Genomic DNA, 13368 nt, shown 5'->3' with positions numbered 1-13368 from the left:
TCTGTTCAAGTACAAAAATATTTACATGCTATCTAAGTCGGCCTGTGATTACAAATACCTCAGTTTAACTTATGAATTCTTATTTTACAGCGCGGAGCCCTGTAATTATTGAATATGCAAAATATGATTCATTTACATATACATTATCTGGCTATATTTAGTAGCGTTAAATAAAATTAAATAAGCAACTTAGCAAGATTTAGAGTTTATGTAGTAGCTTATAAATGTGTTTAGGATTTAAGTAAGTTCTTCTATCTTATAAAGGCAGTAAGATCGGTTGTAGTAGTGCAGAGCAACCTAATTTGTTCGAGCTGTATGTAGGGAATCTTCGGACGAGAAATCCGGACCAAATTAAAGCTAAAAGGATAAGTTTACTGCAAACTATTCAGACCTAAAAAAGACGCCAACGACGATTCGTTGTCGTCGTCGTCGTCGTCGTCGTCGTCGTCGTCGTCGTCGTCGTCGTCGTCGTCGTCGTCGTCGTCGTAGATATTTTAAGTGAATTTCTAATTTCTGATTTGATCAAGTTGAGATATCTGCGCGTAAATTTCTCCAAGAAATCCGTAGGAGACCAAATTCACTGATAAATTCTAAAGAATAAGATAAACAACCATAGATCATAGCTTCATGCACTCTGGTAACTCTATTTAAACTGTCTTCGTGAGATAGAAATACATTATATTAAAATAATAAAATGTAAAAGGTTAGAAGGAAGCTGTGATATGAATCCATCTTGTATTTAGTTTGGAAAAAATGACTGTTTTTTATCTCTTAGAAAAGTACGATGATACGATAAGGTTGTATTTGGAATATTTGAAATTTAATACAATTATAAAGATTGCTTTATTTGTAGTCGCTTAATATACTAAGCTTAAATTGATGTCAATAATAAATATATTAAAATATTGGCCGGTTTTTTTTTTGAATATTCATCACATTTACTTAAAAGCATGGGTGTAAAAACTGTCATAGCCCTTCCAGATTCCAGATTAGCGCTGTTCATTTTAGTTAAGCAATTATAACTATAGAAAAATTTACAATTAACGATAGCAAGATATGGAATAAGAAACACTTCATAATTTTAAAATTTTATTATCTACATTTAATACCTAAAATTCATATTCCGATACGTGTATGTATATTTTCGCCACTGCTATACCACCGAACTGTCCCCTGCTATACAGCTCCATAGATAGCTCGAGCTCAATGCTCTGGAGTCCTTGCAAGGGTTTCACTAGGGACATCACCGCTTGGTTAGCTGTTTGAACCAATCTGGAATCGTAAAAATAGTATTACTACTACAGCGTCGAGTTTAAGAGGTATTGGTGGACGAGGTACACATACGTAAGTCCATCAATACCTAGTTTTGGTCAAGGCTTATATAGTACTTTACTCATAGATGTCTTCACTTGAACTATCTTTGTCAATTATTAGCCGGTTGGTGCAATGGGCAGCGACCTTCCTTCCCTTACTGCGTCCAAGGCCGTGGGTTCGATAAACAACAGACAAGTGGAAAAATGTTTGTGCGATGAACATGAATCTTTTTTAGTGTCTGTGTTTTTATCTGTATATTATTAGTATTTACGTGTATATGTACGTTTATATTCAATTAATTTTTGCTTTCACTCCGGGAGGAAACCAACGGCGGCGATTTTCCGCTCGTCCGCTTCCCTTGGGAGGTCGCGAATAGCTATTGAGCTACTCCCCCGTCACTTTACAAGTCTCCCTACTGTCTGAGTCGGGGGTTCAAGCTGTCCCGATCCTCTCCTCATTAGCGTGGGAGCCCCGACAACCGGCTGTTCCCCAGCCGATTGCTAGTGTGGGAAGTAATGTTCCCAACGCGTCTATTAAAGCCAACGAGAGGGGGCATGGAGTGACGGTTTCTAGCTCGGGTATAATCCCTTAAGAGGGGAGGAGTCCCATTTAACCGCCTTTCTGTCCAAAGGTATCCAATAAGCTTATCCACCACGCCAAAGAAAAAAAGGACGAATGTCTGGTCAGAAATCAGGACTGTGTTGATGTGATAGTGACTGTGGACTATCCTCAAAGTGTTTTTGTAATCAGATTCTCGGACAAACAAAAAATAGACTCACAGGAAAGAGTTAACGTCTGCCTTCTCCTTGACTGAAGGTGGTGCGTCCACGTTCACTACCCTCAGCTGGAACCTCATCGTGGCTGCGGGCCACGCTGGTCCACGCATCGTGAACAGGTCCACCTGGAAATCATAAGGACCTACTATAATCTTCGAAGTCCTTATGTGGTATACTCAAAGCCCTGATTCTAAAACTAGAGTTATAAATTACAGCCGTGTTCGAGATGTCTCCTTTGAAAATGGATGAATGGAAAATGGGAAAATGTTTGTGCGATGAGCATAAATGTTTTTCAGTGTCTGGGTGTTCATCTGTATATTATTCATAAAAATATTCATCAGTCATCTCAATGCCCATAACACAAGCTACGTTTAATTTGGGGCTAGATGGCGATGTGTGTATTATCAGAGATGATTATTGATTTATATTTATAGTAGAATAGTTTTAATCAACAGAAGATGTACGGGAAACCAATAATAAATGGATAAGAAAACATAAATTCTGCGAACTGCTGCTAAAAACGTGATACCTTTTACCAATCCACCATTTTAAATTGATACTCACTTTAGATTCCGGTATATAAAGGTTGGACACGAAGGTGATGAAGTTGTAAGAGTACGTGCTCGGTTGATGGGCACACTCCCAATCGGAAGGCGGACAGTTCCTTTGGATTTTAGTGCACCGACTGGAATATTAGATAGAAGCAGGCATTACTTTGCGGCATTCCGTGGTATATAATGAAAATTAAGCTTAATTTGCTATACTCCGCGAAAATGAGGAAAATCTGTATTCATGGCCAGCGGCGTGCATAGAGGGTATGCACAGAGTATGCAGATGCTATAGAATGAAGAAAATCTCTAGTACGAGTTATAAGCATGCATTTTAAGAGTTATAAAAAGCCTACCGTTGAGTATTTATAACTCGCACTGGAGATTTCCTTCATTTCATATCATCTACATACCCTGTGCATACCCTCTATGCACGCCACTGTTCATGGCTATGCTTCAGTGACATATCCGTTTCATGAAATTTTCCATCACCAAATTGCAAAGAGGTTGCTGTAAGCACTCAATAGCTTCACGAATTCTATCTTTGAGGTTTTGAATCGACGCTGGGCTGTTTGCCTAATTCTATCCCCTGACAAGGGTTATAATTAACGTGCCCACCTGCTAAATCACGGGAGTATGGAATAGGAGAAGTTAGATAAACGGAGTTACCGTTTATTATTACATTTTTGTTATTTGAATATAATTTCCACTGCCAGTGCTCTTAAAGTTGATTAAGTTGTGGGAGAAGAAAAGTTTTTATGCTTTGCCCGGGGATATAATTGTCTTCTGTCCATGTTAGCCGTGCAGGGTAGGCATGATTCGGAAACGTTGTAAAAAATGAAAAAATCCTCCTCCTCTTTCACGAGTGATAGATTTTTTTTAGGGAAGGCAGTGCTTCTATGCATGTAAGAAGTGCACGCTACTGCGTGTGATCTTCGAGAGATAACACGGTCAACAATTTGAATAATTTAAATGCGTTGTTGAAGCGTGTTACCGTCATCATCATCAAATAAACCGACAGACGCCCACTGCTGGACATAGGTCTTTTGTAGAGAGTTTTGTAGAGAAATTCCACGGTTTTGTGCCGCTTGGATCCAGCTGCTACCTGCGACGAGCTTAATCTCTGTCCATCTCGACCAACAGTGCGGGGCTGCCATTCCAGCACCTTGAGATCCCAACGTCCATCCTTTCTCCGAACTATGTTGAAGCGTGTATCGTTTTAATAGCGTAGTTTCTACTTGTCAAATGTCAAAAATCCAAGCTTCAAAAGCGACATCTCAATAGCGGGCTATTCAAAATAGTACCTCTTATTGGATAGTTTTATTATCTGACGCGGGCATCAACTAGTACTATAATAGTTAGTTAATGTATTAGTTAGTTCTACTTACTGTTTGTGCTCGAGCTGGTATCCCTGTGGGCAGGTGATCTTGTGGCAACGGTAGCCGCCTCGGGTGTTGAGGCAGACGTCACTGGAGCCCTTGTACTGGCTGCCGTGAGAACACGGCGCCTCGCCGGTCTCACATTCGTCGATATCTATAACAATTTACTTATCATTCTAATTTCTTTATTTTCCATCATCATATCAACCCTATATCAATCAGCCCACTACAGGGCACGGATCTCCTTCCACAATGAGAAGAGGCCGTAGTCCACCACTCTAGCCCAGTTCGGACTGGTGGACGCCACACACCTTCGAGAACATTATGAAGAACTCTCAGGCATGCAGGTTTCTTTTCAAAAAAGAGTAACCTCAGATTAAGGGGCTATGGTCTCAAACTTGTATTTGAGCAGGCATCGTCTAATCCTTCCAAGCACTTTATTAGCAATAGAGCTATACAAATTTGGAATGCCTTGCCTGAAGATGTAGTGACTGCAGTATCACTGAACCAGTTAAAGAATAGGCTGAACAGACATCAAAAAAAGACAAAGGTCACAAAAAATTATATGCATCAGCGAAAGCTTTTTAGTCTATTATATAATAATAATAAGAAGCTTTCGCTTAGTTGTTGGATCAAGGGTCGGATACAGAAGGCAGTAGTCCTTGAAACGGCGCGTAATGTGAGGAGGTTCCTCACTCTGGAGCCCTGACCGCCGGCTGCTTGGGCATTTAAAAGCCCCGCAAGAGAAGGGTGACTGAATGAATGAATGAATACACTTTTATTGTACACCAAAGAGAAAAAAGTAGTTACAGAGATATAAATACATATCAAGAGAGTACAATTTGGTGGCCTTATCGCTGCATAGCGATTTCTTCCAGGCAACCAATGGCGTAAAAGGAAAAAAACATAGAAAAGAGGTAGCTGGTGCAATAAATAAGATTAAAAATTATACAAATATATAAATAAAATATATAAATTTAACTACAATATATATATATATATATATATACATATTACATATAAATACAAATAAAATATATAACATAAATACCTATAGAGGGTGAATGATTTTCTTTTAAATTTTTAATCGTGTTTTATATTTTTTTAAGCAATGTTAAGAATTTAAAAAAAAATTAAAAAGAATAAATGATAGAAATAATAATAATGTTTTCCTTCAGCGTTGAAAAGACGTGATATTCTATAACGAATGGTTGGCTCCAGGCACATGAGGCTTAACACCTACGTCTCAGGTTTATGGACACAGAGCGGCACTTTACAGGCCGTGTCCATCGAAGTGTTGCTCTGTCTATAGACGATGGGTCTCCCCTTACCACAGGCGGTATTAAAAAAAAACAATTTATACCAATGCAACTCCTCTTGTCTTCAGACAGCCGATACCCCGAGGGACAGGAACACCGGTAGCTTCCGGGCTCGTTGTGACACCTCCCGATGCAGAGGTTCTTATTCTTGAACTCAGTACATTCGTCGACGTCATGGCAAGTCCTGTTAAAAACGTTTTAGTTTTATTAAAGACGATGTGAACAAGTGAGTGAGCAAGCACAACTGCACTGTCTATTAAGACACATTCTAAGGCCGACGGGGCGCATGCTCCGACACGATCGGAATGAGATCAGTGTGCTGAGTGCGAGAGTTTGCACGTCTCATTAGCATTGGGGTTATGCTCTAATCCCGATATATGAAAGTCAAAGACTTTTCGAAACTAAAAATGACTGTATTTTTCTCACATTGCATTTGTAGGATAATATTATAATACATGTATCAAGAAAAAACATTTAATCATTTATTTTTAAAAAACACTTATTTTGTTAAAAGTAAAAAAAATTCAATTCCAAAAATATTCGAAGACGTTCGGATGTCTGTCCGAACTGTGGATCTGGCACGACCGTAAAAATTGACGTTTCGAAGTTTTTTTTTTGTTTCATAATCGCAGCGCGCTTTTTGCTATTGAAAAAAGGTACTATTTTTGCTTAGTTTTCTTTTTTTATCTTTATTGATCTTTAGTTTATATAAATTTATTTTATAACTTTTGCAGTCAAGGGCTAACTTGTAGTGGATAATAGCTTAAAAGTAACTGCTATGCTAGAAGGTTCACAAAACTTAACTGTTTTCGAATAACAAAAACCCTGACTTTCAATAAAGTGCAAATTATTCTACTAGTCCAGCCCTTATATTTATTACAGATATTGAGAAAACATAAATAAGCCACTTCATTGCGGCGGCCACCTTGGACAGATTTTCTTCATATCTATGAGAGCTATAGCTAAGAACACTCCCGGATCATCTACACACACACACGCACGCACACACACACACACACACACACACACACATAACCGCACACACGACAAACTTATAACACATTAAAACTTACAGATTGTCAGCGTTAAGCCTGTATCCCCTAAAGCACGAGCATCGGTAACTGCCCCAGACGTTGTTGCAACGCTGCTGGCAAAGTGAACCCAAGTATGACTCGGAACACTCGTCTACGTCCACACACACCTGGAAAGCAAAACAGAAGCCTCATTCATATGATAGAAGACTACTTTTTATACTTAGTACAATTTTTTCGCCAATGAAATTATATGATAATGACATAATTCTCTACGTACTAAGGTATAGGTACTGGAAGATATAATAAAAATTAAACTCACTGCCCTTTTACTACTATTTATATTACACAGTAAAAAAGTTTTGATAAAACACTGGGAAGTTTTCACTGCAGACGCAGATTCTTGATGAACTCTGTCACAAAAAGCTCTTTACTAAATTTACTTTCTTGTTTTTCTTTATTTTTTGTATACTTATATAAATTACGAAATAAAAGGATTGTTTAGGTTATCCATTCATATGGACAGACATTTTTGTGTTGTCGTTCACCTTATCGTTGGCGGGAGCTGTTCTAAACCCTTCATGGCAGCGACATTGGTAGGATCCTATGCTGTTCACACATTCTGCGTTTTCTGAGCAAGTTGGCTGAAAACAACAACAAAATATAAAGTTCCAACGTTACATAAAACACACGTGTACATGGTAGTGGCGATAACCTAATTCGCTAACTTAAAACTAAAGCTGCGAGGGTTCCAAAAGCGCCTCGTCAAAGAAGAAGCCCACCACAAACTTAGCCGGGTGTATTGGATAGAAGAAGGCGTTACTTTTCGGAAATCCATTATATATTATGAAAATTAAGCTTAATTTTCATAACTAGCCGGGTATTCTTGTTACCATCATTAACATTTGAAACTAAAAGCAACCTGGTTAGAGTGTACGACTTAGAACGTGTCCCTTAAGCAAAATTCACAGGGTAATAGGTAGATCATTTATAAGAGTTTTTTTTTTTCATAATGGTATATAGTGACGAAGCGAAGATATCGCATTGGATAGGAGCTCGACTTTACTTTTGGGGGGCCGAGTTCGAATCCCAGCACGCACCTCTAATTTTTCTAAGTTATGTGCGTTTTAAGTAATAAAAATATCACTTGCTTCAACGGTGAAGGAAAACATCGTGAGGAAACCTGCAAGTCGGAGAGTTCTACACTGGTCTAGTGGGAGGCTTCTGCCGTGGCTAGATTTTGCGTTCTGGTACGATGTCGCCTAGAAACCGATTAGGGGTATAGGTTTAATATAACTGCCACTCCCCTAACAGGTTAGCCCGTTACCGAGTTAGATTGCATCATCACTTGGTAAGAATGCAGTCAAAAAAGTACAAAAAGAAGAAGAATATCGTACCACCGATCCACCCTGCGCGCACTCATCAATGTCTTCGCACTGATGGTCACCGATCAGCCGGTGTCCAACCGGACAGCTGCACGTATAGCCACCGTGCAGGTTTGTGCAGATCTGTAGAGGTCCGCACTGAGCCTCGCCTGTTACGCATTCGTCTATATCTGCAAATTGTAATAAAAACTTATGAAATTTATTTATTTATTTACATTTGACTTATGATTCCACTTATAGGTAGCTACATGCTTAGTAACTATTTAAGTCGACTCTCAATGAAGAAAGAAACTATAAAACGAAAAGAAAATGTAAAATGGAAAAAAAAAGGAAAGAGAAACGAAATATATAATATAAAATAAAATAGTTGAATTTAAATTGTAATTTAATTTATTCCAATTTTAATTCTAGATTTTAATTAATTACTGTTTTTTTTTCTTAATTTATTTATTTTTAAAATTCGAGTGGTAAACACACTAGGCAATGCCTAAGTGATTATCACCAAATTTAAGGATATTCCTAGCCCCAATTTACGTTTCACTAATCAATTTTTACTAGACAAATCATAATAAGCTAACTTGTCTATGATTCTTGCCACAAGTTGTCATATATTTGATGTAAATTAATTGACGCCTCAGTATTAGTCGTGTACACACGGCTTAATTCTATGACTACTTCCAATTATGTCTGCTTATATCTGCGTATGTGTATATCTGCTTACCTTCGCAAGTTTGATCATCACCAAGCTTGGTTCCCCAGGGACACTTGAACACTAGCCCTCTGTCTTCAATTTGCGTGATCTCCGGTTCGCCCATTACCTTAGGCCCTCTTGGACCCGGGATTATCTCATTGGGATCCACTGGAGGATATACTGTTACAAAAAAAAAAAAAATATTTACTGTCTGCTCTCTTACTCTTTTTTCTTTTTATAGTATATATGTATATTATTCATAAAAATATGATCAGTAATTTTAGTAACCATAACACCAGCTACTTTGAGGCTGGATGGCGATGTGTGTGTGTGTATTTTCGTAGTATATTTATTATTTGTACACCACTACACATTTAGAAAAATAAAAAAGGACTAGAGAGAAAAACAAAGACTGGAGTAGAATACAAAAGGCGGCCCTATCGCTTAGAAGCAATTTCTGCCAGGCAACATTAGGATTAGGACAAAAAGAGCGAGAAAAAATAGGTGGTGTAAATAAATATACTACAAAAATACATACATCGCCATCTAGCCCCAAAGTAAGCATAGCTTATTGTATGGGTACTAATTTCATATTTATATAAAGATAAACACCCAGAAACTGAAAAACATTCTTGTTCATCACACAAACATTTTCCAGTTTCGGGAATCGAACCCACAGCTTAGGACTCAGAAAGCCGGGTCGGTGCCTACTGCACCAATCGGCTGTTAAAACGGATTGTTGAAATCTACTTTGAAGTTTTATAAATAAAATCCCTATCCTATGAGACTCTCCATCCTTTCAAGTAATTATATTATGCTAAAAATCAAGTTCATTGGTAAAGGACAGACACACAAGCACACTTTGGCATTTATAATATATCATCGTCATCATCATCATATCAACAGATAGACGTCCACTGCTGAACATAGGTCTTTTGTAAGCAGTTTTGTGCCGCTTGAATCCAGCGGCTACCTGCGACGCGCCTAATGTCGTCCGTCCAACTCGTCGGGGGTCGACCAACGTTATAACGTACATATAATATTAATTAAATAGATCCCTCCCCCCCCTCTGAAGCAATGAAGCGCTATTAGGAAGAAATATGCGAAAGTAAGAGTTGAAACTAACTCGGATGATTCCTATATCCTGTCGGGAACAAGTCCGGGTATTTCCTGATGGGAACGCATCTGTGTCTGTCAGAGTCAAGCCTCCAGTTTGGAAGGCATTCACACCGGAACCCGCCATCTGTATTGACACAGATTTCCGCCGCAGCGCAGTTCGCTTGACCGTTTAAGCACTCGTCTACATCTGTGGGCAAACACATTGACGTCCGTTTGTAAAATTAGATTTTATCCAACGCTTCGAAAATTGGGAAAGTATATCATATGTAGGTACTATATAGTGACAGCAGATAAAAAAACCAACTCCCCTTCGCGTGGGTGTCGTACGAGACAACTAAGGGTAGATAACGGAGAACGGAGAGCAGAGTCCTTTGTGCTACTGCAACGAGCTACTGCAATTACTGACCCGTATACTCAGTGTGGTTTTGGATAGACAAACGTCCCATTTAGAGAGACGCTTGTGCGGTCAATTATCATTATGAAAATTAGGCATAATTTGCTATACTCCGCGAAAAGTAGGAGACACTGTCTGTCTGATTTCTTCAATCCTTATACTCCGCACCACATAGATCTTCGGCAATGCACCCTCTATGCTTCTATCCAATACGGTCAATTATCCCCGGAAATAAAATATAACAAAAGTTTTACCTTCACATTTTCCATTTTCTGAATTGAGATGATAGCCGACGTCGCAAGAGCTTCTTGGCTTGAAAGGTCTTTTAATCGGCCTTTTGTATCCTGTGTATTCCCAGAAGTTACCTGTATATAACCTTTTATTACACATCAATCTACCAATAATCTCGAAAGTAAATTTCATCTGTTTGAGTTCGAAATTCAAAATAACTGAGACAAATTCCTTGATCAACAATATTATTCATGGTTTTATAAACAACCGGCTTACTTTGCGGAAAACCATCATAACACGCACACAAATAGCATCGTGTTCAAATTTGTCATAATCCGCAACAGCCAGGCAAATCAGAATCATTACTCAGATGTAGATATCAGACTATATTGACATTTATACTAATACTGAAATGGAATGTGATCGTACGCAGAAGTGGTTGACTTTACTACGGGCCATTGCAAATGAAAAAGAAAAAATATTTAACAAACAAACTTGAGAACATAGTATGTAATTGACTTCCGCAAGTTAATGTCTAGTTTTATCAATATCACTGACGTTGTAAATAAATAAAAAAAATATTGTAAAATTTACTTCTAGTAGAAGATGTAGTGGGAGCCGAACTAGTACTCGTAGTAGTAGTTGTACTTGTTGAAGTAGACGTTGTAGTGGATGATGAAGTGGTGACTGGAGTGCAAGCCATAGATAGTAGATCTCTACGGAAACCGTATGCGCAATCACATAAGTATCCCCCCATCGTATTGCGACATACTTCGGTGAGGCCAGAACAGCTGTGGCGGTTTGTGACACATTCATCGATATCTGAAATAATTTTCACGGCATTATTAATTTAGATTCAGCAGATTAAAACAAGATATCGGGGCTGGATATTATTACGCTCAATGCATATATTACACTATTTAAGTTTTTGTACTTTGTATACGTGCTTATGTTTGGAATAAATGAGATAACAATGCATGATCTCATCTTAGTTCATGTTTAAAAATGTATTGTTTATCATTTTTTTTATTATCTATGGAATTATGTCATAAACAAAGTCAGTGTTCTAGAAAAGCGTGGCCTAGATTCTACAAATCAGGTTTGTGCTATCTGTTACATATAAAATTGGATGTAAAGACTTCAAGATAATAACGTACCAAAACAAGCGCCATACTGATCCAATTCAAAACCAGTTTGGCAATTTGGCTTTTCATTGATCTTAGTCCACTCGTTTTTCGCTAAATCTTTTGTATCAACTGAAACTGATCCGTCCTCGTTCTTTGCTCCTATAACAGTTGCTGTTTCGTGGCCAACATATACGTTTACAAACTTAGGAGACGTTGGATATTCCGGAATCGGGCTATATGTGGTTTCTATCATTCCGGGATACCTTATCGGAATGCTATTATCAATTTCGTATGTTACTTGGTCAACTATTCTTGTTGATTCAGTTGGTTCGTAATAATTAGGCTGTGTTGGCTCACTAGGGATATATTCTTGGGGTCGAGTTTGCTCGTAACTTGGTTCTCTCCGTTCACTAGGGGTATTCTCTTGAGGTTTGTTTTGTTCATAATTTGTCTGCCTTGGGTCTTTAGGTTCAGATAGATCGTAATAATTAGGCTGTCTTGGTTCACTGGGGTTGTATTCTTGAGGTCGACTTTTCTCATAATTTGGTTCTCTCGGTTCATTAGGGGTATTTTCTCGAGGTTTGTTTTGTTCATAATTTGGCTGCCTTGGATCTTTGGGTTCAGATGGTTCGTAATAATTAGGCTGTGTTGGCTGACTGGGGATATATTCTTGGGGTCGAGTTTGCTCATAATTTGGTTCACTAGGGTTATGTTCTTGAGGTTTTTTTTGATCATAATTTGGCTGCCTTGGATCTTTAGGTTCAGATGGCTCGTAGTAGTTTGGCTGTCTTGGTTCGCTAGGGGCATGCTCTTGAGTTTGAGTTGGTTCGTAATAGTTTTTCTGTCTTGGTTCTTGAGGTTGAACTTCTTCTCTTGGTATTGGTTCAGGATTTTCATGATTTGGATTTGGGTATTCAGGTTGTCTAGGGTGTTCAGGTTCAGATTTCTCTGGGTGATTATTTATGTTCGTATTTATGCCATTATCTATGGAATTATCTTCTGTCCTTTCTGGTTGTAACACTTTGGGTTCTTCTGGTTTTGCCTCTGTGGGTATTGTTATCGGTACAGGCGTTGTTTTAGGTATTTCCATTGTTGTAGGCGCAAGTGTTGTAGTTGTTATAACTCGGGTCTCATTCGTACTGGGATCGACTTCTTCACTAAAACCAATAAATCATTCAGATAAATCTAAGATAATAGTTTACTGTTAAAACTGTTGGAATAAACTTAAAATCATCATAAGTTTTTGAAATCCAACGAGTGGTTAATTCTTATGACTCTGTTACACAAACAACAAGAAAACGCTATGGAGTACTATTTATTAGTATAAATAAAGATAGTCCACCAATCCGCAATGCGCCAGCGTGGTACAGTCTCAACTCTTCTCATTGTAAGCCGTGCCCTGTAGCGGGCCGGTAATATGTTGATATGATGATGTAGATGAGCAACATATAAGAAGGTCCATTTAATAACAGGACAAGTCACTTTCTGCCGTATGTCTTAACTTATGCCATATTTTCATTTTCTTTTTGAAAATGTTATCATCGATTCCTCGAAACAGTAGTGCTCCATTGTTCATAGCATTATTAATATTTTTAATGATGGAATCTGGTTGTTGCATCCATTTCATAATTTAAATAACCTCTCCCTTGAAGCCCCGGAGTTTTCTTTTTGGCATGCTTTAAAAAACTGTTTTGCTGAGTAAGGAGCCTTTTCTAAAATAGCGTGCCTAACATAATCTGCGTTTCGCATGAGGAAAGCGCGTGTGAAAAGAATAAGGTATATGAAATTATGAATTATGGGTGACCAGATCTGCACGCGGGCAGAAATTAGCACGGTAGGAAAAGAACCCTAAAAACAAGAATTAAGATTAGAACTTACTCTATTTCATAATATTCGTCGTAGTCATACTCAGGTGGGGTGGGTTTTTGGCACCGGAACGACCCTGGTAGGTTCAGGCACTGATACTCAGGACCTGCCCTGGCGCAATTGTGTATCCCAAGCGCACACTCATCGATGTCTGCAAAAATTATTAAACGATAAAACTCATTATGTTT

The 13368-nt window shown here is 38.3% G+C and overlaps 1 protein-coding gene across 1 annotated transcript in view; it reads right to left on the bottom strand.

Moving 5' to 3' along the window:
* Window positions 1–1076: 1076 nt before the first annotated feature.
* LOC120634463 overlaps window positions 1077–13368 on the bottom strand; it is a 37453-nt gene continuing 25161 nt past the window's right edge. The window contains exons 15-28 of the mRNA XM_039905067.1: window positions 13193–13331; window positions 11345–12471; window positions 10782–11009; window positions 10211–10321; window positions 9570–9749; window positions 8474–8623; window positions 7765–7922; window positions 6916–7011; window positions 6410–6537; window positions 5381–5520; window positions 4027–4171; window positions 2655–2775; window positions 2094–2215; window positions 1077–1272 (exon numbers count right to left, since the gene is read on the bottom strand). Of these exons, the coding sequence (XP_039761001.1) occupies window positions 1110–1272; window positions 2094–2215; window positions 2655–2775; window positions 4027–4171; window positions 5381–5520; window positions 6410–6537; window positions 6916–7011; window positions 7765–7922; window positions 8474–8623; window positions 9570–9749; window positions 10211–10321; window positions 10782–11009; window positions 11345–12471; window positions 13193–13331 (3008 nt within the window). The 3' untranslated portion in view covers window positions 1077–1109. The remainder of the gene's footprint in view (window positions 1273–2093; window positions 2216–2654; window positions 2776–4026; window positions 4172–5380; window positions 5521–6409; window positions 6538–6915; window positions 7012–7764; window positions 7923–8473; window positions 8624–9569; window positions 9750–10210; window positions 10322–10781; window positions 11010–11344; window positions 12472–13192; window positions 13332–13368) is intronic.

This window comes from Pararge aegeria, chromosome 24 (assembly GCF_905163445.1).
Source record: "Pararge aegeria chromosome 24, ilParAegt1.1, whole genome shotgun sequence".
Classification (NCBI taxonomy): Eukaryota; Metazoa; Arthropoda; class Insecta; order Lepidoptera; family Nymphalidae; genus Pararge; species Pararge aegeria.
Note: the sequence above shows the minus strand (reverse complement) of the source record. Positions and strands in the feature narration are given on the sequence as shown.